This window comes from Rhinopithecus roxellana, chromosome 14 (genome assembly GCF_007565055.1).
Source record: "Rhinopithecus roxellana isolate Shanxi Qingling chromosome 14, ASM756505v1, whole genome shotgun sequence".
Classification (NCBI taxonomy): domain Eukaryota; kingdom Metazoa; phylum Chordata; class Mammalia; order Primates; family Cercopithecidae; genus Rhinopithecus; species Rhinopithecus roxellana.
In genome coordinates this window covers 44,711,986-44,738,957 of record NC_044562.1, presented here as the reverse complement: position 1 = coordinate 44,738,957, position 26,972 = coordinate 44,711,986, and the positions used below count along the sequence as shown (strand labels likewise).

At 37.8% G+C, this 26,972-nt stretch overlaps 1 protein-coding gene and 1 pseudogene across 1 annotated transcript in view; one reads left to right on the top strand and one right to left on the bottom strand.

Moving 5' to 3' along the window:
- Positions 1-2,013, bottom strand: part of LOC104667757 — a 143,121-nt pseudogene extending 141,108 nt beyond the window's left edge.
- Positions 2,014-2,339: 326 nt separating this feature from the next.
- The window catches only part of WDR75 (WD repeat domain 75), a 36,458-nt gene continuing 11,825 nt past the window's right edge, over positions 2,340-26,972 (top strand). Inside the window, exons 1-9 of the mRNA XM_010370284.2 lie at positions 2,340-2,485; positions 9,581-9,710; positions 12,107-12,172; positions 13,036-13,126; positions 16,298-16,422; positions 18,248-18,318; positions 19,659-19,778; positions 20,244-20,332; positions 25,801-25,959. Coding sequence (XP_010368586.1) covers positions 2,400-2,485; positions 9,581-9,710; positions 12,107-12,172; positions 13,036-13,126; positions 16,298-16,422; positions 18,248-18,318; positions 19,659-19,778; positions 20,244-20,332; positions 25,801-25,959 — 937 coding nt within the window. The 5' untranslated portion in view covers positions 2,340-2,399. The remainder of the gene's footprint in view (positions 2,486-9,580; positions 9,711-12,106; positions 12,173-13,035; positions 13,127-16,297; positions 16,423-18,247; positions 18,319-19,658; positions 19,779-20,243; positions 20,333-25,800; positions 25,960-26,972) is intronic.

The following is a 26,972-nucleotide window of genomic DNA, read 5'->3' as shown; positions in this document are numbered from 1 at the left end:
ATTCCCTTATTTCTTCTAACTGAAAGGAACATGAACTGTGAGCATAAGGACAAAACCCATATAGTTAAGGACAATAAATGGAAAGAACAAAGTAGAGAAAGCATAGGTCCCTGGTGGTATGAATGAACCACTACAGTAGCCCTATTCTGCCTACCTCAGCCTTCTTGTTATATGATAAAGACAAGGCATTATTAATTAAACAGCTGTAGGAGGCATTGGTTCCTTAAAAATTATGTAAAAAGAAATGAAAATACAAATGACTTATCTTTCTGGGCACTTGGGTAAATTAAAACCCTGTGTAAAATAATCCTCCTATAGGTTTATCAATCCAGCTAGTTTTTGTCCATATCAGGATTTCTGATTCTTTTCTGAAAAATCTAAAGTTATCATACAGTAACATACAATTAAAATCACACTAATTTGAGTGAAAATATTTATTTTGTTTCTTGCCTCAGGCCCTAAGGAAAAGCCTGTATCAGGTTACAAAGTACCCAACAGTCTTTAAAAGATTTACTGTCCAGACATCAAGAGACTGAACAAAAAGAGATTAAGGCTACAGAATCAAAAGTGATATTTTACGCTTCATCCACTGTGACAAAAGGTATCACAGTCATGAAAGAGAAAGCTTGTTACAGCTTGAGATAAATCAAAATTATTAAATATCTCCCTTTCTAGTTCTGGCTCCCCAAATAATAAAGTTTTGAGCCCTTTAATAAGCTAGACTTCTCAGTTAAAAAGTAAATTTATCCCTGATTTTTACAGTGGTGCTGTCCCAGGATGTCTTGACCTTCGTGAACACTATATTTCTCCACAATAAATAAACTTATGGGTATAATTATGTGTGGCTTAATGATGGGAATATGCTCTAAGAAATGCATGTTAGGTGATTTCATCATTGCGTGAATATCCTACCTACACAAACCTAGATGGTACAGCCTACTACACACCTAGGCTATACGTTATAGCTGATTGCTTCTAGGCTACAAATCTGAACATGTTACTGTACTCAATATTACAGACAATTGTATTATTAACACAATTGTATTATGTAAATACACCAATACTTTTTTTTTTTTTTTTTTTTTTGAGACAGAGTCTCACTCTGTTGCCCAGGCTGGAGTGCAGTGGCATGATCTCTGCTCACTGCAAGCTCCGCCTCCCGGGTTCACGCCATTCTCCTGCCTCAGCCTCCAGAGTAGTTGGGACTACAGGCGCCCGCCACCGCGCCCCGCCAATTTTTTGTATTTTTAGTAGAGACGGGATTTCACTGTGGTCTCGATCTTCTGACCTCGTGATCCCGTCTCGACCTCCCAAAGTGCTGGGATCACAGGCGTGAGCCACCACGCCCGGCCATAATACACCAATACTATTAACAGAATAGTATTGGTCTATTTTTAAAAAGGTACAGTAAAAACACAGTATTACAATCTTAAGGAATCACTATGTTATATGCACTGACTGAAAGATCCTTATGTGGCATGTGACTATACTTGTGACTTTGGTAATTTTGTGGTAAATCAACAAATCAAGAAGCGAAATCAAAATAGGCAACATAATATACAGGGTCCAAGAATATGATACGTGTAACTTTACAAAGGAAAACTGGTGACAAACTGGCAAAAATAAACATCTTCGGATTTTAGGGGTTCCTAATCCACAGGCTCTATCCACTAATGGGAAAAGGTAAAACCCAGGAAACCAGAGAGCAGCGCCCTGAAACCTGGCGGGACTGGCCGAATGTCAGATTAGCCCGAGCAGCTACACTGAACGCTGCGGAAGATGCACCAGAATACCGGAGTAGGAACCAGATTTCCAAAGGAAGAAAGCTAGGCCCTAGGACTGTGGAGATTCTGTAGGAACCTAAGCGATGCTCACAAGAACAGAAGAATGGTTAATGAGAGGAACAAAAAGCTGTACAAGGAGGAGAAAGCTACCTTTCCACCCAATAACGCAACGCTGCGACCAAGAAAACCAGGGACACGAGAGGCTCGCGTCATCCTGCAGCGCCGACATCACAGACACTAGAAAGTGACGCCTCCAATGGGACTACTGGAGGTCACGTGGTACATTGTGCACCACCGTTCCCTTCTGGCGGAAGAAGTCATAGAGTCAGGTTGACAAGTCCTGAGAGAAATATGTCTGTATTAAATAATTGTGTATAGGTATAAAAACTGATTGTCTCTAAGTCTCTGTTTTGCTTTCATCTTTCCTTACAAGTGTCTTAGATTGGCATTGCCCACACAAAAGATGGCTGCACGGAAGCCGAGTCCTACCACGGAGTCTCAGGCCTAGAAGGGCCCGTGGGTGGGTTCTGTGCGCTGGGAACAGCCGTATTACCCGGCTCAATATAGGAAGTTCAGGGCGGGACCAGCGATTGGTCATTGTGCGACTGCGCAAAGATGGTGGACGAGGAAACCATCCGCGTGGTTCGTTGTGGCGGCAGCGAGTTGAACTTTAGGAGAGCTGTCTTCTCTGCAGATTCTAAGTATGAGGGGCACCGCGCTTTGTCGGCTGAGGGGCGGGGCGTGAGTTTCTCGAGGGTCGGGGAGAAGGAACTGTCAGTCGCGTTCGGACTCGCCAGCCTGGCGGATATGGGCTTTGGGTAGAGCACGCGCGTATGGGGGATCCCCAGGGTCCCCGGGAGGTCCGGTTAGCACTGCAGGTTGGGGTGCGTCCCCCGATTCCTGGACAATTTACCTGCAGGTAGATTGAAAGGCCCTGGAGCCGGTCTCCGTGTCGAGGATCTGGAAGGTGCTCGGGCGGCTGGAAAATGGTCCATGCGTGGATGTGTATGCCACTACTTTTTCAGTACCTACTCTTTCGTACAGAATCATGTTTTGGAGTGACTAAAACCTAAAAATATTCCGCTTTTTTTATCCACTCCTCACCCCTGAAGCGTAGAGCATAGTGCAGTCTTTTTGGAACTTTATGTGAAAACAGATGTTAGATCTTTATGAGGTAAAAATACGCTAAGATTTGGTCTCTTTTCTCAGTGTAGCTGGAAACCAAACAATTCCCTGGCTTCAAAATCCACTTCTTATATTATGAAATCTTTGTAAGTTTTTTAATCTTTGCCTCAGTTGCCATCGTCTGTAAACGGGGGATAATATTTAGTTCATCTCACGTGGTTATTGGGAGGATCAAATGCCTCAATATGTTAAAACTACAGACAACAATGCCCAGCGTATAATGGCTCATTGTATGTAGCTGTAATCATTATTACTGTATTGTCAGGTTTTCAAATAACTTTAGGTAGAGTGACACTTAATAAAATCAAAAAACCCTTTCTGTCTTAGAAGAGATAGTATTTTATGAAAGTTTGTAGCCTCCACAATATTCTTTTTTTTTTTTTTTTTTTTTTTTTTTGGATACAGAGTCTCACTCTGTCACCCATCCTGGAGTGCAGTGGCTCAATCTAGACTCATTACAACCTCCGTCTCCCTGGTTCAAGCAATTCTAGTGCTTCGGCCTCCCAAGTAGCAAGTATAAGTGCGGGCCAACACGCCTGCTGATTTTTGTATTTTTAGTACAGAGAGGGTTTCGGCATGTTGGCCAGGCTGCCATGGAACTCCTGGCCTCAAGTAATCTGCCCACCTGAACCTCCCAAAGTGCGGCGATTACAGTGAGCAACCGTGCCCGGCCCACCCCTACAATATTCTGCATATGAGTGTATGACAGGTAGTTGTTGAAGGCAATGCATGCATGACTGAAAGAGCTTTCATAAATTGCCTTAGAAGCCAAAAAAAAAATATGAGTCCTTAGGCTTTGTTTACATTGATCTTATGAATCAAAGGAAGAAACAGACTTTTAGAGGCTGTCACACTCTGACACTTCGGACTCATATCCATGTAACCAGTTTCTTCAGTGTACTGTTTCTATACCTTATTCATTATAATGAGGTCCATTATGTGTTTCATTTGCTAAGCCCAACAATTCATTTTTTAAGTATTTGTCAACTATATATTATGTGTAACATGCTGGAATGACAAAAACTAAGATAATTTTAATATTGATCCTGCCTTCGAGGAGTTTACAGTCTAGTGAGGAAAAGGAATACTCAGTAACAGATTTTTCTTACTTTGGTCCTGTAGGAAAGAGCTCATAAGAAGAGATTACTTCCCAAACTAAGAAGGATGGAGAAGGTTGCTGAGCAAGTGACATTTGTGCTAGGCCTAGATGATATTTTAAGTGGGGAATATGGACAGAAGACATTTCAGGTGGGGAGGACAGTGTAAGCAAGAAAAACAGAAATGATACCTGTTGAACAGGCTGGTACAGTTAGCTAGTGAGGATGATATATATTAAGGGAGGTAGTGGGAAATGAGGTTGGAAAGGACACGTGCAGCTAGTTGTTGGTTGTTTGTTGTTTGGACCAAAGAGAATGGTTTTTTAATTCTTTAAGGGGACAGCAGTAATCAGTTGTAATTTGATTGTGTTTCTTCAATAACATTAACCTGAAAACTGTAAAACTATGATACATGTTGGTGAGTGGAGAAATGAGAGCTGGGTAGGCTGGTGTACTCAAGGTACAGTGATGGCATAGAGGGGGGAGTTACATAGTCAGTTTTCCCTTCAGTAGTGGATCTTGCAGCAATGGCAAGAGTTTGCCTCGCCAGTGATACTAGGGGGTGGAATGCCAGGCAAACAAGCTTGAAATCTGGGGGCCTTGAAAACTGGGGGGATTGAGCCTTCTGTGTAAAGTCAGTGTAATTGCAGTAGGGTATAAGAGATGGCAAGAACAGACTCTGGAAGAATAGAGACCAGGGATTAGCCAGTGCTGACATCCAAGCAAGAAATCACTCTTGCCCAAACTAAGGTAATATTGAACATGGAAAAAAGAGACAGGGTTTTAGAGTGATTTCACAGTCAGTGTTAATGGGAAGATGGAGTTCAGTTCACGGTTATTAACTCTAAGGTACCTGTAAAACAACCAGATGGATATAGCTAGTAGTAGGTAGAAATTCAGGACTGAAGTTTGGGGAACTTGGTCAAGATTTAGAGGTTGTTCTTTTTTTTCTTTTTTTTTCTTTTTTTTTTTTTTTGTCATTTATATATAAGCTGATAATTAAAACCATTTCTCGAACAAATGAACAGGATTATAATGAACTCAGCAAAGATTTGAATATTATCTACAAGGTACCACAATGGGTTAACTGCCTTATACAAAGAGGAATAATTTTGCATTTTACCTTAAGGTGCTTATCAAGAAAGCCAAAATCATAAAACGACAGACTTGTGGAATTTTGGCAACTTCCTCTTGAAACTAAAACAAAACCTCTGTTCTGGGTGCTTGAGTGGGTTGTACATGTGGGTATACATGTAAGTTCCTGGTGTTCTGTATTACATATTACTGACTCACAGTCCAGTTCTGTTTGCATCCCATTCTGCGGCATCCCACAATTATATGGTGCTATGAATTATTGCACTGGGGTTGTTAGGGTAGAGAAAACTGAAACAATGAGTCATCCTTGCCTTTCACTTTCCTAAACTACCCACAAGCTAATGTCCCAAACTCAGTATTTTTCCCTTACAGATCATTCTGAGTATTGGTGCTGTAACAATTTTTCTAAGTTGTTACTGTTACAACATTTTTACTCTAACTCTTATTCCTAGTCTTGCTCAGAACTTTGTAACAGTTTTTTGTTGCCTCAGCTATAGCTCCTCTATGTGGCTTTCACTCCCTTCTCTAATATAGCTCAACTCTTCTTACCCAAGTGTTTCCTGATACTACCCATTATAGACACTTTGCTTGTCAGATAAGTACATTATCTGTGTCGTGTATATAATCATACTATTTCCTTGCTTTTGCTTATGTTGCTATTTTTTCTTCCCACCCCTTAAATCATACATTCTTCAGAGTCCAGTTTAAATCCTGATTCTGACTTGAAACATTCCTAATTTCTTACTTCTTCACTTTCTCAACAAAATGAATCCTATGTGACAGGTGTTGTGGTGGGTGCATTACACACCTTCCAGTCTACAAGGTTAAGGTATTATTCCTATTTAGTGAGTGCTTACTGTGTATGCCAAGCTTGCATTTGCATGCATTGTTTCACTTAAACTCTATGAGAAAGTGTTATTTGTGTTTTACGATGGATAACTGTAAGTGGAGATGTGAAGTTTAAAGAAGTTAAGTAAATTCTCCAACATCATTCAGCTAATACATAATAAAGCTGGCATTCAAATCCATTTGTGTTTGACTTATTATTGTTTCTAATAAGTGAAAACACAGTGTCTCACCTCAAAGAACTCACAATCTGGTAGAGGAGAAACATAGTACACAGTCTTAATGCCTTGTGGTAAATTCAGTCATGGAGCTAAGCCCACCGTTGTGTAGAAGCACATTAGGACTGGTGCTGATCTAGAATGAGAAGATGAGGAAGGGCTTCTGGGAGAAAATTCTGAGGTGAATCTTAAAGCAGTAGTCAAGAGTTCTGAGAAATGGGAAAGACTGAAAAACTGTCACTGATTAGAAGGTTCTAAGAAGATATGACAACTAATGTGGTATGCTGGATTGGATTCTAGGAACATAAAAAAGACATTAATGGAAAAAGTGAAGAACTCCAAATAAATTATGTAGTTAATAGTCATGTACCAATGTTAATATCTTAGTTTTGACTAATGTACTGTGCTTATGTAAAGTGCTAACATTTGTGGAAGCTAGGTGAAGTGTATACAGGAACTCTGTAATTCTTCTGTAAATCTAAAATGATTTCAAAATTAAAAGTTGAAAAATAAAAAGCTTACTCTTAGGAAATAAAAAAATAGTTAGAAAACGTGTTCTATGTAGATATCAGAGAGTGCAAAATCATAGAGAGAAAGTTGACTTTGAAGGGTTGCACTTAAGTAATTGAAACCATTGTTCTTTGCTGAGAAACCAGAAGAGAAGACATTCCTTTTTTCTGAGGAAGCTTATCAGAAGCAATTAGGGAAAGTTTTCTTGGCCAGTAGTAGCCCGCTACCCACCACTGTCTCAAGGAAACCATATCTAAAGGACTTCTTTCATATTGATAGGGTGTGTCTGGAGGATGGGGGAAATTGTTGGAGTTATGAACTATTTTAATAGAGACAGTGTTAAGTGAAAAAGTAGTTCAGGTTAGACTGGGATCAGACTACCAAAGCCTTAAGAAATTGGACCATTTCCTAAAGTCAGAGGGAAAACATTAAAGGATTTTAACTTTATCTGAGGAAGGGATATGGTCAAATTTGCAAAATTAGTCTGGTGTGACTGTCAAAGCTGCATTGAAGGACTGTACCTGGAGACTGTAGGAAACCCTGAAGGGTGATCCAGGATGGAGATGTTAAGCCTCTGAACTGACGTACTCATGGGAATGGAGAAGAGGCTGCAGCCAAAGGGGAGGTTATGTAAATGCTTTGTTGCTCATACATTCTTGATCTTATACCATTTCATACAACCATGCCTCCTGGCTGACAGCACTTACAAGGTTCCATTGATTATAAGATGCATCCTAATTTCCAAGAGATGAACATGTGAAAATCAAGTATCTTGAACTGATAAAATAGTATAGTAGTGGTCCCAGTTTGCAACAGATTTACTCTTAGTGTGTTGTAATACAGTAGCCCTCCCTTGTCCACAGAGGATATGTTCCAGGACCCTTAGTGGATGCCTAGAACCACAGGTACTACCGAATGCTATATTTACTATATGTTTTCCTATACATACATACTTACGATAAATTTTAAGTTATAAATTAGGCACAGAGATTAACATCAATAATTAATAAAATAGAACAATTATAACAATATGTCAGCATCATTACTCTTACACTTTGGGGCCATTATTAAGTAAAATAAGGGTTACTTGAACGTAAGTGCTACAGTACAGCAATAGTGGATAGGATAACCTACACAGTTTCTACATGACTAACGGGCAGGTGTGTCTACAGCAGAGAATGCTGGAAAAAGGAATGATTCATGTCTCAAGTGAGACAAGGGGAATTCATCGCTGCTGAGAATGGCATAAAATTTTAAACTTATGAATTGTTTCTGGAATTTTCTATTTAATATTTTCAGATTGATCTTGACTGTAGGTAATTAAAACCAGGGAAAGTGAAACCATAAGTAAGAGTACTGCTATAGATATAATAGGCACGGAGCAAATATTTTTTACTTGGAAGATACAAGAAGATTTATATTTCTGAGCCTTGTTCTGTGATGATATCATGAAAGTCAAATAGTGCCCCAACTTAACCACTTTTTAGTAATTTAGTAGCTGCTACTACATGGAAGAAATCCACAAATCCAGAAAGACAAAGCAAAGCCAGCATTTCAGCAACAAGAAAAAAAAAATGGAATAAAGTCTTTGTATTTTTCTGTACAAAAGGCCCAGACCTCACCAACTGGAGCAGAACCTTTGACTTAGCATTTGCAGGCTGGTGTTGCCAGTGAACCATGGAGAGGTTGGGGACATGGAAAAACACTGCTGTTGGCAGTACTATTGAAGAGTAATAGTTGATAGTGACTAGCACACTGTCTGCATCCATTGAATGAGCAGGCAACTTGGTTAAGTTGGCTGTTTTTGCAGGATAATTCCATTTATAGCCTCTGTCTACAAACAGGCAAGAGAGATGACATTGGCATCATTAATCTCTTCTGCGTTAATGAACTGATTGGTCATAGATGTCCCCATAGACAAAAGGCACACAAATTTGAGTATACAATTTTTTTTTTTTTTTTTTTTTTGAGACGGAGTCTTGCTCTGTCTCCCAGACTGGAGTGCAGTGGCCGGATCTCAGCTCACTGCAAGCTCCGCCTCCCGGGTTTATGCCATTCTCCTGCCTCAGCCTCCCAAGTAGCTGGGACTACAGGCGCCCGCCACCTCGCCCGACTAGTTTTTTGTAATTTTAGTAGAGACGGGGTTTCACTGTGTTAGCCAGGATGGTCTCGATCTCCTGACCTCGTGATCCGCCCGTCTCAGCCTCCCAAAGTGCTGGGATTACAGGCTTGAGCCACCGTGCCTGGCCACAATTCTTAAACTATACCAAAAGAAACCTCTGTTGCATTTTTATCATGGACAGTAAAAAGATCCTACTACCTATTGAGTATGTGATATGGTTTGGCTGTGTCCCCACCCAAATCTCGTTTTGAATTGTAGTTCCCGTAATCTCCACGTGTTGTGGGAGGGACCCAGTTGGAGATAACTGAATCATGGAGGCAGTTTCCCCTGTACTGTTCTTGTGGTAGTGAATCAGTCTCACGAGAGCTGATGGATTTGTAAAGGGGAGCTCCCCTGCACAAGTTCTGTTTTTGCCTGCCACCATGTAAGACATGCTTTTTGCTTCCACCATGATTGTGAAGCCTCCCCAGCCATGTGGAACTGTGAGTCCATTAAATCTCTTTCCTTTATAAATTTGAAGAGGGAGATGGTAAGGTTTTGAATGAAATATGAAAAGCACCAGGTACAATGGCTCCCACCTGTAATCTCAGCATTTTGGGAGGCCGCATCACTTGAGGCTGGGAGTTCAAGACCACTGAAACAATGATGAAAAATGTGTTTTTCAGCAGTGTGAAAACAGACTAATACAGTATGTAAAACTTACTTTTCTTTCTTTTTTTCCAGGTATATCTTCTGTGTCTCTGGAGACTTTGTTAAAGTTTACAGCACAGTTACAGAAGAGTGTGTACACATACTGCATGGACACAGAAATCTGGTGACTGGAATCCAACTTAACCCCAACAACCATCTACAGGTGTCATACAGTTATAGCTGAATACTTTAAGATTGGCTTTGTTTTTTACAGAAAAATTTGAGTTGAATTTGGCTGGAAGCTTTCCAGGTTATAAGTAAAATATTTATTTCCAGTTGTAGGGTATTTTTCACTTACTAAACTACATTGCCTATAGTGTATTCTGTGAACCATTTGTTCCACAGAATGCTAATAGGTGTTACTTGAGAAAGATATTCTTGGCTGTATGAGTTTCTGAAATTAAGGGCTTGGCACAGTTAAATGTATTTGTTGGTTGTAGGTCTTCTTAGGTTCCCTTACATGCATTGCGAATATCCAGAAGGGGTATGTAGTATTTGGTGTTTCTCAAACTTACATGACTTGTGAACCGTTTGGTTTCTGGAAAACATTTTGAAAAATGTTGGCCAGGAGGTTGGTAGATCTGTTCCTTTAGAAGTGAGGCTCTGGCTTACTCTAGATATTGCCTAGTCTTAATACCGGTATCTAGATAAGAAAATTTGTTTGGTGAGTGGGTCAATTAGTTAGTTTCAAGACAAATTTGGGAATTTAATTTAGTGCAGATTTTCCTACTTCCCCCACACAGCAGCCCTTCTTTCTCAGTATTTAAGAATAATGAAATGGTCATTTTAATTCTGTTCTTAAGTTTCAGCAAATCTACTAAAATTTTATCTCAACAATATTTTGTTCTTGTTCTCATTTTTAATCCAATTCCATTTTCCTGGATTAGTCATAGCCAACTTGGAAGTTACTGATCAAGGATGGATTTGCATTGCCATACACTCTTATTCCAAAGGAAATAAAGTAGCACCGATCTTTTCTTTCCAAAATTAAATGAGCTACTCCTAAAAATCAAAGTTAGGTAACTTTTCTGTGGGATCCAAGTACATATTTTATCCTTGCCATCATCTGAGGGTTTGACAAAAGTTTATCGCTATGTGTGGTATTTGAATGTTTTCAATAACAAAACTATTATTTTGTTAAAATTGAAATTTGTGAAGTCCATATACTAAGTTTTATAGCAAAAAAAAATGTACACACATTGCATAAAATCTTTGTTTCAGGTGAATAAAATTAGAGAAGGGCAGTTTTATCAGTAGATTTGGTTGAGGTGCAGGGGCACCAGTTCTGGACTTAGGAGTCACAGTATTTGTGTATTAACCATTGTTTTGACAGTAATTATATGTTTGACTTGTTACATTCTACTAGTCCATATTTATGATTCTCATATGCAGTAATTGTGATATAAATTTCCTAGTTACTATAATTTTTTGACTTGGATAGATAACATGGTTTTACTCCAACATTTTTACATTTCTCTTCTCTGAGTCCAGTGTCTTTATTTGCAGAAATCCTAAAATTGCCACTTTCTTTAAAAATATTAAAATTCTTTGTCAACATTATAAGCAAAGTATTTTCCTATAACAACAATGACAAAAAACATCTAGCGGAAACTTAGTATTATTAAAACTAAGTACACTAGGACAAAAATAAACCTGTGTGTTAGTAAGGTCTTCCGGTACTACCAAAGTATGGTCCACAGACCAGTGTCCTAAACCATTAGTTACCATTCTGTATAAGAGTACAGAAAGTGAGTGTCACAAAACACTTTGACATTGCCATAGCATCCAAGTGTATTATAATTTCTATTGTATTTTATGAAAGTATTGGTCCTTGATGGATTGGAAGAAATTTTTTTTAAGCAGAATATTCTTCAGTCACTTGAGAAGCACTCTCTTAATACTCATATAAGGTGAAAGGAGTTTGGCTGATAAAACTGAGTAAACTGAGTTCTGGGAGGAAGAGCAACAAGCTCTTGTGTGTGTGTGTGTGTGTGTGTGTTTTTTTTTTTTTTTTTTTTTTTTTTTTGGAGAGTCTCAGTCTCCCAGGCTGGAGTACAGCAATGAGATCTCGGCTCACTGCAACCTCAGCCTCCCGAGTAGCTAGGATTACAGGATGTGCCACCACTCCTGGCTGATTTGTGTATTTTCCCTAGAGATGGGGTTTCACCATGTTGGCCAGGCTGATCTCGAACTCTTGGCCTCAAGTGATGCGCCTGCCTGAGCCTCCCAAAGTGCTGAGATTACAGATGGGAGCCACTGCACATAGGTACTTTTCATATCTCATTCAAAACCTTACCATCTCCGTCTTCAAGATAGAAGGTCAACTTTTTTCCTCTCTCTTTTAGTTAAAACTTGAAAAGGATGGATCTGCTTCTTGCAGAAAGCTGTGAAAAGATTGTTTTGCAGAAGCAATGTAAATAAATGACTCTACCTCTTTAAGATTAACTGTGAATTAATGAATAGAAAATGCCCCATCAGCATTTAATTATTCATTTGATATCTTGATGAATTTCTTTTTTTCTTTTTTTTAATCAATTTTGTATTGTTTTACCCTTTTAGCTATATTCTTGTTCCCTTGATGGCACAATTAAACTGTGGGACTATATAGATGGCATCTTAATAAAGGTATGTGGATTGATCTTTACTTTTCCTTATGCGAAAAAAAAAAGGCAATGTAATTTAATGGTAGATGTACTGTTTCTTTCTATAAGGCCAAATATTTAAATAGACTTCCTAAACAAGTTACAAAATAGCATCAAAAAATTAATTTGACTATATAAAAATTTTCCACTTGTAAAAGACAAGTTAAAGGTGGGAGAAGATATTTACAAAAGATATTATTCCACATATACAAAAATATTCCCAAAAACCAATAAGGAAAAACTAAAAGCCTGGTAGAAGAAATTGGCATAAAGTAGGAATATGTAAATTCACAGAAAAGAAATACAATTAGCCAATAAATATGAAGAGCTGCTTAAACTCATTAATAAAGAAATCTAAACAAATGACATAATATTTCCCCTCATAAATTTAATCAAATTGTAGATTGAAAAAAATCTAGTGATAGGTAAAGTATAGAGAAACAGGCACTTTTGTACACAATGAGAGTTAAAACTGAAAATCAATAAAAACGTTTTGCTACAGCAGTCTCACTTCTAAGACTTTCTTGTTGAAATAATGGCCTGTACACAAAGGCCTTATAGCATTGTTTATGGTAGGAAAAAAGTTAAATATGACCTTGACATCAGTTAAAATTATGATACGTTCAATACAATACTATAAAACCATTAAAAAGAATCAGATCTATATGTAGGAAACTTGAAAGGGTATTTAACAAATATGTATCAGTTGTCTTCTATAGGCCAGGTACTCTCCTTATGTTGGGAATACAGCAATGAGCAAAATAGATAAAAATCTCTGCCTTAATGGATTTTATGTTCTACTGGAGGGAACAGACAGTAAACACTATGGTGCTCTTTATCTTTCAGACTTTCATAGTTGGATGTAAACTTCATGCCCTCTTTACTGTTGCCCAAGCTGAGGATTCTGTCTTTGCTATAGTAAATAAAGAAAAACCAGGTATGGTGTAATTAACTTACTATGTATGGCATTGAGTGGCTCTGTACATTTTACAGTTTCTCAAAATTTAATGTTTTGGTTTTAATCTGAAGCTAACAGTTTTTAGAATGGGCATTTAAATTGCTTTTGTCATTATTGTGTTCATTTGGAGAGACTTTGTGTAAGTTCTGAAATATGCAGTGAGGGAAGGATTATTTTATATGTAGTTGCAATAGCAGACTGCAGACCTCAAATTTTAAGTCTGCTTTACAAAGATGGATAGAATTTGTCTTTCTACTGAACTTAAATCTGTTATTCTTAAGCATCACTATCATTTTATCCATCATTGAACACTTCTTACTCTTTTGAGTCAGGGTGGAAATGACATAGAAAATTGGTTGATATTGGCCAGACGAGGTGGCTCACACCTGTTATCCCAGCACTTTGGGAGGCTGAGGTGGGCAGATCACAAGGTCAGGAGATCTGGACCATCCTGGCTAACACAGTGAAACCCCATCTCTACTAAACAAAATACAAAAAGCCAGGCATGATGTTGGGCACCTGCAGTCCCAGCTATTCAGGAGGCTGAGGTAGGAGAATGGCGTGAACTTGGGAGGTGGATCTTGCAGTGAGTCGAGATAGCGCCACTGCACTCCAGCCTAGGTGACAGAGTGAGACTCTGTCTCAAAAAAAAAAAAAACTGGTTGATATTAAGAACCAATAATGTGACTCAGTTATTATTAATTACATTTTCACTGTCTTTGGAACGTTAGTCCATTGAAACTGCCGTGCATCAGCATTTTAGGAATTCCTAGAATATTGTCAGTGATTACAAATAATTGTCCTTTATTATAGAATTCGATAAAACAGAACACTGACATGAGGTTACATCTAAAGAAATTTTCTGATCCCCAGATTCAAGAATGCTACTGTATCCTGTGGTGTCCTCCATAAAATACAGTTGTGTTCAGAATGAAGAATACGAAGCAGCTTTAAGATGATAGTGGGGCTGGGCATGATGGCTGACAACTGTAATCCCAGCACTTTTTTGGGAGGCCAGGGAAGGAGGATTGCTTGAGGTCAAGAGTTTGAGACCAGCCTAGGCAACATGTACCATGACCCTGTCTCTAAAAAGAGAGAAAAGTAGACCCTGTCTAAAAAAGAAAGAAAAGTAAGTTAGATACGGTGGCTATAGTCCTATCTACTCAGGAGGCTGAGGTGGGAGGATCACTAAACCACCTCCAAAGGACATTTCAAAAAATGTTCTGGAGATGGCAACATTCTTAATAATAATTCAGTCATCTTGCCAGATGACTACTTCAAACATAGCACTCTTTTTGATATTTAAGTTCGATTTCATATGTTGAATACATGGATTCCTGATAACAGTTCACATGTTTACGAAAAATTCAGATTCCTAATCTTCCTGATCACTAGGTTTGGGATGTACTTTAGAAATCTGCATTCTTCATATCGTCCCAGGTGATTCTGCTCATCACTCATATTTGGTAGCAACTTCCTATACTCACTCCATAATTCCTCAGTTGGAAAAGTAGTTGCCAATAGCTGTAGCAAAACTTTTTAGCCATGATGCGAAACACTGACTGCACATAAGAATCACATGAAGAACTTAGTAAGTTTCTGTGTGCTGGGGCCTAGTTTACTGAAAAAGTTCTCAGTTGTGTCTAATATGCAAGACAGGGTGGAAAACTACTGATCTAAAGTAAAGATCCTGTGTTGTAATCTAAATTCTTCTCATAATGAGACCTATTACTAGTCTTCAGTACTTGGCATATAATGGGCAGCCAGCATATGAAAATCTGGATAGCTGCTACATAAAAATGTGAGTCAGTCTTGAAAAGATCCCCTGTGCTAGCTGGCTTACTTACTGTACCATGGGCCTCTCATACTCAAATACAAAAACATATACATATATGTGTACCCTTTTTGTGTTATCTATGTTCCACAGCCCAAAAGCAGAGTCTCTGATAGAAAATTGAATAAATCATGTTGCAGTTACTTATCTGGTTTAAAAACAAATTAGGCTCTTATTTACATGTTATTTTTGATGGTATTATTTCTTGACTATGTGTCATATAGTCATTCACCACCTAATCGAGCACCCACTGTGTGCTGAATACTGTTATGGTTGCACAAAACAAAACACTTCTAAGTCCCAGTAGTAAACTGACTGGATCAGTTAATCTGATACAGTAAGATGAAAGGTGGTCTAGAGAAAAATAAAGCAGGGGGCGGAAATCGGCAACATAGGAGGAATAAATATTACATAAGAGAAAGAAGAGCTGTGCAGCTATATTGGAGAAGTGGGGCGGGCGGGAGTGAGCCAGTTAAGAATAGATTATATTTAGCATCATAGGCTATTGGAAGGACTTTTGCTTTTACTGTGAGTAAAAAGAATACCCTTAAGGAGATACTTTTTAAAGGCATATAAAGAGAAGAATTTGTCGGTGTTATAAGAAAGGAGATTTTACCCTATGAATATTACTGGCAGGCCCATGATAGCGTTTCTGAAAACTCTCAGATGGTTTGTTGCATTTGGTTACTCAGTTCACCAACATTCATATTCTTTTTCCATTTTAACACTCAGCTTAATACTTTGGAATGTACAATGCACCAGTAGACACAAGTTGATTTCTATTTCTATGTATTTGGGGCATTTATGTACATGAGTTATGGAATTAGACTTCCATTTAAAACTTGTTCATTCAAAGAGCCCAACTTTAAGGTATATTTTGTTCAAGATTAGCCTAGAATTATTATCTTGGCATCAAATACATTCTAGAGCACTGATTAGCAGTTTCATAGGGCCAGGCACAGTGGCTCACGCTTATAATCGCAGCAATTTGGGAGGCAAGACAGGTGGATCACTTGAGGTCAGGAGTTCGAGACCAGCCTGGCCAACATGGTAAAACCGCATCTCTACTAAAAATACAAAAATTAGCCAGGCGTGGTGGCGCAGGCCTGTAGTCCCAGCTACTCGGGAGACTGAGCCAACAGAATTGCTTGAACCTGGGAGGCAGAGGTTGCAGTGAGCCAAGATCACGCCACTGCACTCCAGGCTGGGTGACAGAGCAAGACTTCGTCTCAAAAAAAAAAAAAAATCATATGAATAAATGCACATGTTTGCTGTCTCTAGAGAAGCTTTATATTAATATAGCTTCCTTTGGCTAGATATATTTCAGCTGGTTTCAGTGAAACTGCCAAAATCATCAAGCCAGGAAGTAGAAGCCAAGGAGCTGTCCTTTGTTTTGGATTACATAAACCAGTCACCCAAGTGCATTGCCTTTGGAAACGAGGTAAATTTTGTTTTGTTGGTTTTCTGTTTTGTACCTAAAATTTCTTTCCTGCAATCTCTCTTCTGAGCATTTTATGTTACAGTGATTTTATATTCCCTTGAATTACTATATTTTTATTAGTCACTAAGAAGCCTCTTCATTGCTTTAGCATGTATTTATGGTATACATTTTTTTAGGACTATCCTTATTTTTGTGTATTCTGTCCTATTGCCTTTGTAAACTCTCTTAGACTATGCGTCTTTAGAAATTATGGCCTCCCTGTTCATAATTAATATGCCCATTATAGAAAATTTGGAAACTACAGAAAAATATAATGAGGAAATAAAACCTATAGTCTCATCAGTGATCATTGAAGAATCTCTTTCTAGGCTTTTTTCTTAACATTCATAAAATAACTTTTCCCAAAAAGAATTAAGATCAGAGGTCTTTTTATCTTTTTTTTCACTTAACATCGCAGCATGTGTGTATACTAACATGTTTTTCATAAATAATAACTGGTGTTTTTACTGTGATTTCTTCAACCATTCCCTGTTAACAGTTACTTTACTGTTTTAAAATCAAATGCTATGAAAAGCCTCCGGACATCACTATAGGGGCATGTTTCTTTAGTCTTAAGTTTTGTAGCATTATTCTGGCATTAGTCTGAAAAGAGTTAATTTCTCAGAGTAAACTTTTTTAACATCATTAATGTCAGCATTCTTCAGCATTGTTAGTCATCAAATAAATACAAATTAAAAACATAGCAACGTACCACTTTAGGTCCACTAGAATAGCTAATATTGACAGGATATAGAGCAAAGTTAAATCAAAGAAATGAAAACATAACCACAAAATGATGTGTACAAGAGTGATTATTCATAGTAGCTCCAAAATATAAATTAACCCAAATGTTCTTCAGCAAGAGAATAAACAAATGTGATATGTATGCAGTGGAATGCCGCTTAGCAGTAAAAAGGAGCTAATAACACACATGAGAATGTGGGTGAAATTCAAAAAGATGATGGATGATGTTGAGCCACAGAGGACAAGCACAAAAGAGTGTATATTTTACCATTCCATGAACGTGAAATTCTACAACAAGCAGAGAAATAAGCTGTGGCGATAGAAACAGATAGGTGGGGTGGGGACATTGAGGAATGACTGTAAAGAGGGAGGGGTGCATTTCTGAGGAAGGAAATGTTCTAGATCCTGATTGTGGCAGTGGTTATATAGATGTACATGTATGTCGAACATTGCATTTTAGTGTATGTAAATTATTCCTAATGGAAAAAAATTCTAATCATTGTACTTTAAGCTTGAGAGTCTAGTTTTAGGATTTAGGACCTAAGTTCATCTTTTAATTTTCTATCATTGTTTTAATAGTATGATTATTCTTTCTACAACCAAAGTGGAAGATATCATATTAATATACCCTTATGAGCTGAACAAAGTTACAGTTAACTTTCGTGGGGGAATGTTTCATTTTAAAGAGTGTTGGGCTGACGTGGTGACTCATGCCTGTAATCCCAGCACTTTGGGAGGCCGAGGCAAGTGGATCACCTGAGGTCAGGAGTTCGAGACCAGCCTGGCCAACATGGTGAAACCCAGTCTCTACTAAAAATACAAAAATTAGCCATGCGTGGCGGTAGGCACCTGTAATCCCAGCTACTCGGGAGGCTGAGGCAGGAGAATCACTTGAACTCGGGAGGCGGAGGTTGCAGTGAGCCGAGATCACGCCATTGCACTCCAGCCTGGCGGACAAGAGCGAGACTTTGTCTCAAAAAAAAAAAAAAAAAAGGAGCATTGACTATTTTTATGAATGTTTATCTTCTTTTTGAAATACCAGGGAGTATATGTTGCTGCAGTACGGGAATTTTACTTGTCTGTTTATTTTTTCAAAAAGAAAACAACATCAAGGTAAGAATTATTTTTTATTAGCTTTATTTTATTTCCTCAAGGGTTCATTATAATTTCTTCCTTGTACCTGTAATCCAGAGCTATTCCTACTTTTATATTACAAGAAAGTGTAAGACTATGAAGTATGGAGGTATCGTTTTTAACCATACTGTCACGAAAACCTAGGAAGCTTTTTCCAGCCAAAAGCCCTATACACCTAAATTCTAGCCTGCATTCTTGGAGTCAGAGTTGGATGTAGTTTGACAGCGTTTCACCACATGATTCTCATTGCCATTTTATGAATGTAGGACTGAATATAGGCTTTGGGATATGTAAATTTTAATTGGATCAGACTTAGTCTATTTGATCCCCAATGCACCTCAATTTAAAACATATTTAAAATGGAGATATCTACCTAACAGAGTTGTAATGATGAATAAGGTGACATATTTAGAGCAGCTAGTGCTAAGTATTGAGTAGTTACTATTTGAAAGTAATAACTAACTCTTCCCTTTTACCTTGCGAAGATTGCTTTTTTTTTATTTTTTTATTTTTTTGAGGCAGAGTCTTGCTCTGTTGCCCAGGCTGGTGCAGTGGCATGATGGCTCACTGCAACCTCCGCCTCCTGGGTTCAAGTGATTATCCTGTCACAGCCTCCTGAGTAGCTAGGACTACAGGCGTCTGCCACCAGACCAGGCAAATTTTTGTATTTTTAGTAGAGACGGGTTTCACCATATTGGTCAGGCTCGTCTTGAATTCCTGACCTCAGGTGATCCACCCGCCTTAGCCTCCCAACGTGCTGGGATTACAGGTGTGAGCCACCGTGCCTGGCCGATCGCTTTCTTTTTAGTATAATAAGGATCCTGACTTCTTCAGAGCCTGAAGATTGACAAGTATTCAGCCAAAGAATAGGAAATAGGCTAGATATTATAACAAGTAGATTGATGATCCCTTTTTATTTGTCCTTTCAGATGCATTAGCCATTGTCTCAGTTCTAATGTCTCAGGTTTGATTATGCCTCATGCTAAAACGTAGGTTCAGTGAGAAATGTGAACAAGCTTTGCCCAGGCCAGAAAAAAATCACTAAAATCTTTACTTAAATGTCAGTGGCTTCCATAGATAAATTATTATGGTAGAATATTAGTTACATGAATTTATATTGTATATTAATGTATGTTTACAAAACAGTGTGCTTGATTCTTGATCAAAATTTTCTTTTTAAAAAAAATACTGCAGTTATATTTATTGAATTCAGAGCTCTACAATTTTGGTTGCTATTGCTGGGAGCTCTGTTTTACTTAACTATATCACCACTCACCAAGAGACTTTAATAATTAAGGGAATTTGTTTTTTTCTCCTAGGTTTACTTTATCATCATCAAGAAATAAGAAGCATGCTAAGAACAATTTTACATGTGTAGCATGTCACCCAACAGAAGACTGCATCGCATCTGGTCACATGGATGGCAAAATTCGTCTTTGGTCAGTTTACTCATGAAGAGCATGGCAATCATTTGTGTACTATTTTATGTTAGTCCTGTAGAACAGGGCTATCTCTGAGTCCAAGGAAACAGCCTCCCTTTCCTTTTTTGCGTGCTTTTCATTTCATACTTACTGTTTCAGAATTTCTAGCCTTGGGCTTATAAAGCAAGTGAAAAATTTATTGTTGCCTGTAATCATTTATTGAAGAAAACTTTTTTTGTTTGCCTTTATCCTAAAAGGAAAGGCTGACGATAGTGAATATCTAGGAGGGTACCACAGATGGCTTATTATTTATGGAAGTCAGTCACTCTGGTTAGAAATAGAAAGTGTGCACATTAAGACCAGAAGGCTTCATATTATGAATTATTATGTTTGGTTATATATTATGTTTATTATATTTGGCATGCCATTATTTTCCTAACTTAAACCTATGGTCAAAATAAGAGTTTTGTTTTTCTCCAATAGGAGGAATTTTTATGATGATAAGAAATATACATACACATGTTTACATTGGCACCATGATATGGTTATGGATTTGGCTTTTTCAGTGACAGGTAAGTGCAGGTTTAATTATTAAAATGAACTTGAAGTATATGAATCAAGTGTTTTAATTCACTATATTTTTAGTTTGGAAGATTTAAAAATGCACAGGCCAAATGAATTCCAAACACTTGTGTATTACCCCTGTATTTGGGGCTTTGCTCAGCACAGTTTACTTTAGGTTTTGAAGCCCTTCAAAGCTCTAAAGTGTACATTTGTGATAAAAATATCTGTTGTTGACATAAATAACCTATTTAAATTATATGACTTTTTGAAGGTATGTCTGTCTACATAACTGTGTGTCCTCCCTAACTGTAGCTTATCAGGTGCAAGTAACTGTTCTAACACTCTACATCCATTATCTAATTTAATCATTGACCCTAGGAAACGAGCAACATTATACTCATTTTACAGATAAAGGAAGTAGGATTTGGATTTGATAATTAGCCTAACAGGACATGGCGAATAGGTGGGATTTAGACCTGGTTCTGATTTTAAAGCTTTTGTTTTTAACTGTTACATGGCCTTATTTGACATTAACTATTTTAAATTAATCTCCATCATTGTTTCATTTAAGTTGCATGACTTCTGTCGCAGCTTTGTGTAGTGTAGCTATAGAGAGTAAAAATACCTTTAAAGTAAGGTGGTCTTCAACAGAAATACAGAGAAGTACATCTTGTCTTTGTTTACTTTTAGTGTCCTCACACCCACGTGGTGAAAGTTATGTCAGTTTATTGTGACTGGTCCTGTAAGAAAGTTACTACATACTAGAGAAGATTGTGTGCCTAAAAATGAGAAGCCAGGCTGGTTCAACATACACAAATCAATAAACGTAATCCATCACATAAACAGAACCAAAGACAAAGACCACACGATTATCTCAATAGATACAGAAAAGTCCTTCGACAAAATTCAGCAGCCCTTCATGCTAAAAACTCTCAATAAATTAGGTATTGATGGGATGTATCTCAAAATAATAAGAGCTATTTATGACAGACCCATAGCCAATATCATACTGAAAGGGCAAAAACTGGAAGCATTCCCTTTGAAAACTGGCACAAGACAGGGATGCCCTGTCTCACCACTCCTGTTCAACATAGTGTTGGAAGTTCTGGCCAGGGCAATCAGGCAGGAGAAAGAAATAAAGGGTATTCAATTAGGAAAAGAGGAAGTCAAATTGTCCCTGTTTGCAGATAACATGATTGTATATTTAGAAAACCCCATCGTCTCAGCCCAAAATCTCCTTAAGCTGATAAGCAACTTCAGCAAAGTCTCAGGGTACAAAATCTGTGCAAAAATCACAAGCATTCCTATACACCAATAACAGACAAACAGAGAGCCAAATCATGAGTGAACTCCCATTCACAATTGCTTCGAAGAGAGTAAAATACCTAGGAATCCAACTTACAAGGGATGTGAAGGACCTCTTCAAGGAGAACTGCAAACCGCTGCTCAACAAAATAAAAGAGGACACCAACAAATGGAAGAACATTCCATGCTCATGGATAGAAAGAATCAATATCGTGAAAACAGCCATACTGCCCAAGGTTATTTATAGATTCAATGCCATCCCCATCAAGCTACCAATGATTTTCTTCACAGAATTGGAAAAAACTACTTTAAAGTTCATATAGAACCAAAAAAGAGCCCACACTGCCAAGACAAGCAGAAAGAACAAAACTGGAAGCATCACGCTACCTGACTTCAAACCATACTACAAGGCTACAATAACCAAAACAGCATGGTACTGGTACCAAAACAGAGATATAGACCAATGGAACAGAACAGGACCCTCAGAAATAACACCACACATCTACAACCATCTGATCTTTGACAAACCTGATAGAAACAAGAAATGGGGAAAGGATTCCCTATTTAATAAACGGTGCTGGGAAAACTGGCTAGCCGTATGTAGAAAGCTGAAACTGCATCCCTTCCTAACACCTTATACAAAAATTAATTCAGGATGGATTAAAGACTTAAATGTTAGACCTAAAACCATAAAAACCCTAGAAGAAAACCTAGGTAATACCATTCAGGAAATAGGCATGGGCAAGGATTTCATGTCTAAAATACCAAAAACAATAGCAACAAATGCCGGAATTGACAAATGGGATCTAATTAAACTAAAGAGCTTCTGTACAGCAAAAGAAACTACCATCAGAGTGAACAGGCAACCTACAGAATGGGAGAACATTTTTGCAATCTGCCCATCTGACAAAGGGCTAATATCCAGAATCTACAAAGAACTCAATCAAATTTACAAGAAAAAAATCAACCCCATCAAAAAGTGGGCGAAGGGTATGAATAGACACTTCTCAAAAGAAGACATTTATGCAGCCAACAGACACATGAAAAAATGCTCATCATCACTGGCCATCAGAGAAATGCAGATCAAAACCATAATAAGGTACCATCTCATACAAGTTAGAATGGCGATCATTAAAAAGTCAGGAAACAACAGGTGCTGGAGAGGATGTGGAGAAACAGAAACACTTTTACACTGTTGGTGGGACTATCAACTAGTTTAACCATTGTGGAAGAGTGTGGCGATTCCTCAAGGATCTAGAACTAGAAATACCATTTGACCCAGCCATCCCATTACTGAGTATCTACCCAAAGGAGTATAAATCATGCTACTATAAAGACACATGCACACATATGTGTATTGCAGCACTATTCACAATAGCAAAGACTTGGAACCAACCCAAATGTCCATCAATGATAGACTAGATTAAGAAAATGTGGCACATATACACTATGGAATACTATGCAGCCATAAAAAAGGATGAGTTCATGTCCTTTGCAGGGACATGGATGAAACTGGAAACCATCATTCTGAGGAAACTATCACAAGGACAAAACCAAACACCGCATGTTCTCACTCATAGGTGGGAATTGAACAATGAGAACACTTGGTCATAGGATGGGGAACATCACACACCGGGGCCTGTTGTGGCGTGGGGGGAGGGGGGAGGGATAGCATTAGGAGAAATACCTAATGTCAATGACAAGTTAATGGGTGCAGCACACCAACATGGCACATTTGTACATATGTAACAAACCTGCACGTTGTGCACGTGTACCCTAGAACTTAATTTAAAAAATGAGAAACCAGGAAAAGTGATTTTTCTTTCTGCAGGTCTTCCTAGAGACTGAAAGGACAAGTCTTAGATGGTACCATATGCTGTGGGATCCTTAGAGGCTTACTTAGGTTTAATGCCCAGAAGCCCCAGGAAATAAGAGGCACCTTCAACCTGATTATGGTTTGGGGAGTAATGACTAGTATATGGAGACAATGTAGACTACTTATTTGTATTCTCTACTCTCCTTCCCACTCCACACCCTGAAAATACTAGTGAGTGCTTGGTATCCTTATGCGCACATCTGTATATGTTCCAGGCAGGGTCTGTTTTTTGTTTTTGTTTTTTTTTTTTCTTTTAAGACAAGGTCTCATTTTGTCACCCAAGCCGGATTACAGTGGCACCATCTTGGCACACTGCAACCTCGACTTCCTGGGCTCAAGCGGTCCTCCCACCTCAGCCCCCTAAGTAGCTGGGACTACAGACACGCACCGCCACCCCCAGCTAATTATTTGTATTTTTGTAGAGACAGGGTTTAACCGTGTTGCCAGGCTGGTCTCAAACTCCTGACCTCAGACGATCCCCCCGCCTCTGCCTCCTGAAGTGCTGGGATTACAGGCGTGAGCTACTGTGCCCGGCCGTGATTTGAATTCTTGATGTTATATTTCAAGTAGCATGAATATTTTAAAATGAGAAATAATGGTTACAGTATGTAGTTTTCAGTGAAATGTCCTTACTGACTATGTAGGTATGAGTTAATAGAAAAAGAAAAAAATAGCTGTGTAACTGTAAAAGAAATACAGATTTTAGTTGTTGTTGAAAACTTTATAACTTAAGGCATATATGAACTGTATGCACAATGTATCATATGTGTATATATCAGATTAAACTTCTTAATTTTCTTTGTGTACATCACAACTACATACCTTTAGTCTTCTGTTTAGCTAGATTTTATCAGCCTGCAGCTTTAGAAAATTTGATAAAAACCCCATTATCAACCAGTGATCTTTAAAACCAGTCGTTTTAGATTCATGAAAGAATGAAAAATGGTTATTTGATGGAATACTTTTGAGAAAACAGTCTGAAACAGTGTCCTATCTATCCATGTAGTCATTAAGACAGTCTCTTGCAGGCTTTTGTTTGTTTTCAAACCATTAGATTTAAGTGGCCACATTTGACTGGTGGCTACCGTGTTGACAATACAGCTATTGATCAGTTTGAGGAGAATTGATGTTTTTATAGTATTGAGTATTTTAATTTGTAATCATAGTAAATACTCTTCCACTTTTTAGGTCTTTATCTCCGTGAGTTAGGATTTTTTTTCTGTAGGGTTGTCACATATATTTTTCACTAGACATTTGATGGTCTTTTGATAGTATTTTTTACTTTATATTCTAATTGACTTGCTAGTATTTAAAAATAAAATTGATTGTTGTATATTTCTCTTATAATCAGCTAAATTTACTTATTCTGTAAGTTTATCTGTAAACTATTTTGGCTGTGCCTTGATGTAGTCATGCTGTCTGTGAACATGGAAGTGATTATTTCCTTCTTTCCGATCCTTAAGCCTTTCTGGTTTCATTTCAGTGCACTAGACATCCAGTTAACATTGAATCAAAATGGTAATAGTATTCTTAATCACAAAGGGAAAGTTTTCGATAGTTTAACTTGTAGTGTGGTGTTTGCTATAGATGTTATCCAAGTATTCTTGATGAGATTCAAAGGGTCCCATCCATTCCTGAGTTTCTGAGAGGTGTTATCATGAATGGGTATAGAATTCTGTCATTTGCTTTTTCTGCATCTATTCAAATAATCATGATTTTTTCCTTTTGTTCTGTAAGTGGGGTTACATTAATTTATTTTTCAGCTGTTAAAGTAATCCCATGCTTGCAGTAAACTCTGTGATGACATGATATCCATTTAATATATCATTGGTATAGTATTTTGCTTGAGAGTTTTCATCTGTCGTGAAATTGGCTTGTATTTTTTATATACATATAATATTTTTGGTATAGTGTTACTAGGATCTTGTGAAGCAAATTAGGAAGTGTCCTCTTTTGGTTACATGTAAGAGTGTAAAATTGGTTTATTTCTTAAGTGTTTCGAAAAATTTATTAGTAAAGCTGTCTTGTCCTGAAAGATGTTTGTTTGTCCAGCTTTTCTAGTTGTCGACAGAAGAGTTTGTCAGCAACAAATTAATCAGATATCACTGGAAAAAAAATTCCTGAACCAGTGATCATTTGTCTTCAGAGTATATTAAAACATATGAAGATACTTTTTATAGCTTTAAATGAGTTAATTTCTCTAGTACGGTAGGAAAAATAAAGTGTTAATTATATTTTTCTTTCTCTTTTTTCCCCAAAACACCGTCCTTTTAATTTCTTTGAATGGATATAAAGGCACCAGCCTGCTGAGTGGCGGTTGTGAATCTGTACTTGTAGAGTGGCGTGATGCAACAGAGAAGAATAAGGAGTTTCTCCCACGTTTAGGAGCTACTATTGAACATATCTCAGTCTCGCCTGCAGGAGATTTATTCTGCACTTCTCACTCTGATAATAGTAAGTCTAAACTTTTATTGTGAGGAAATATATAAACACCATAAATTAGCTAGCATCTATAGGGAACAGAGAATAAAGAGACATAAAACTAAGAGTAGCATATGAGATTTAATAAGCCTTCTTTTCCTTGCATTACTCCTCTCATATCCACCCCCCTCTACCCCCAGGCATCACCAGAATTCAATATTTTTGAGAATTATTTTTATAAAGCGGAGGCTAAGTATATTTGGTTATTGATGTGCCACTTACATTTTCAAAGTCTTTTAGTGTGGGATGACGTGGGGAAGTAAAGGGAAGGTTTGGAAGTGGGCACTGGTGCTTTCATAAACCTGGCATTTTCAAAAGAATACTGCAAGATTCTCTTTTGATACAGCTGTTACCTCAGGGCCGGAGTCCTGTAGATTTGATAGAAATAGAGGCGGTCTTGTATTTCTCCAAAACTTTGTTCAACCAGTGACTGCTCAGCCTAGACTATGGTGTCTTTGTAAATCCACTTCCTTTTCTTTCAAAAAAGAACATAACTGTGAGCAGTCCATTTAGTGGCATGAAAAAGTTAAACTATCTTTATTAGATATATTCTTTATAGATTTTGCATTAACACTTAAAATGTGTTAATGGGCACAACTAATAAAAAACTTAAAGACTCCAACAGAAAAGCCCCTATCCCCACCCTAGATTTTCCACTAAATCACAAAATATATTCCTGATTTTCTAGTACTACTCTGAGTTCATTGAACTTACTGGATTGTTTTGTATTCTGGTATATTTCAGAATGATATAAACTCAGATGACTCCTTTACCTTGAAGCTCTAACCCAGGGGTGTCCAATCTTTTGGCTTCCCTGAGCCACATTGGAAGAAGAATTGTCTTGGGCCAGACATAAAATATGCTAACACTAATGATAGCTGATGAGCTAAAAATAATAATAATATAATGTTTTCAGAAAGTTTATGAATTTGTGTTGGGCTGCATAAAAAGCCACCCTGAGCCACAGGTTGGACAAGCTTTCTGTA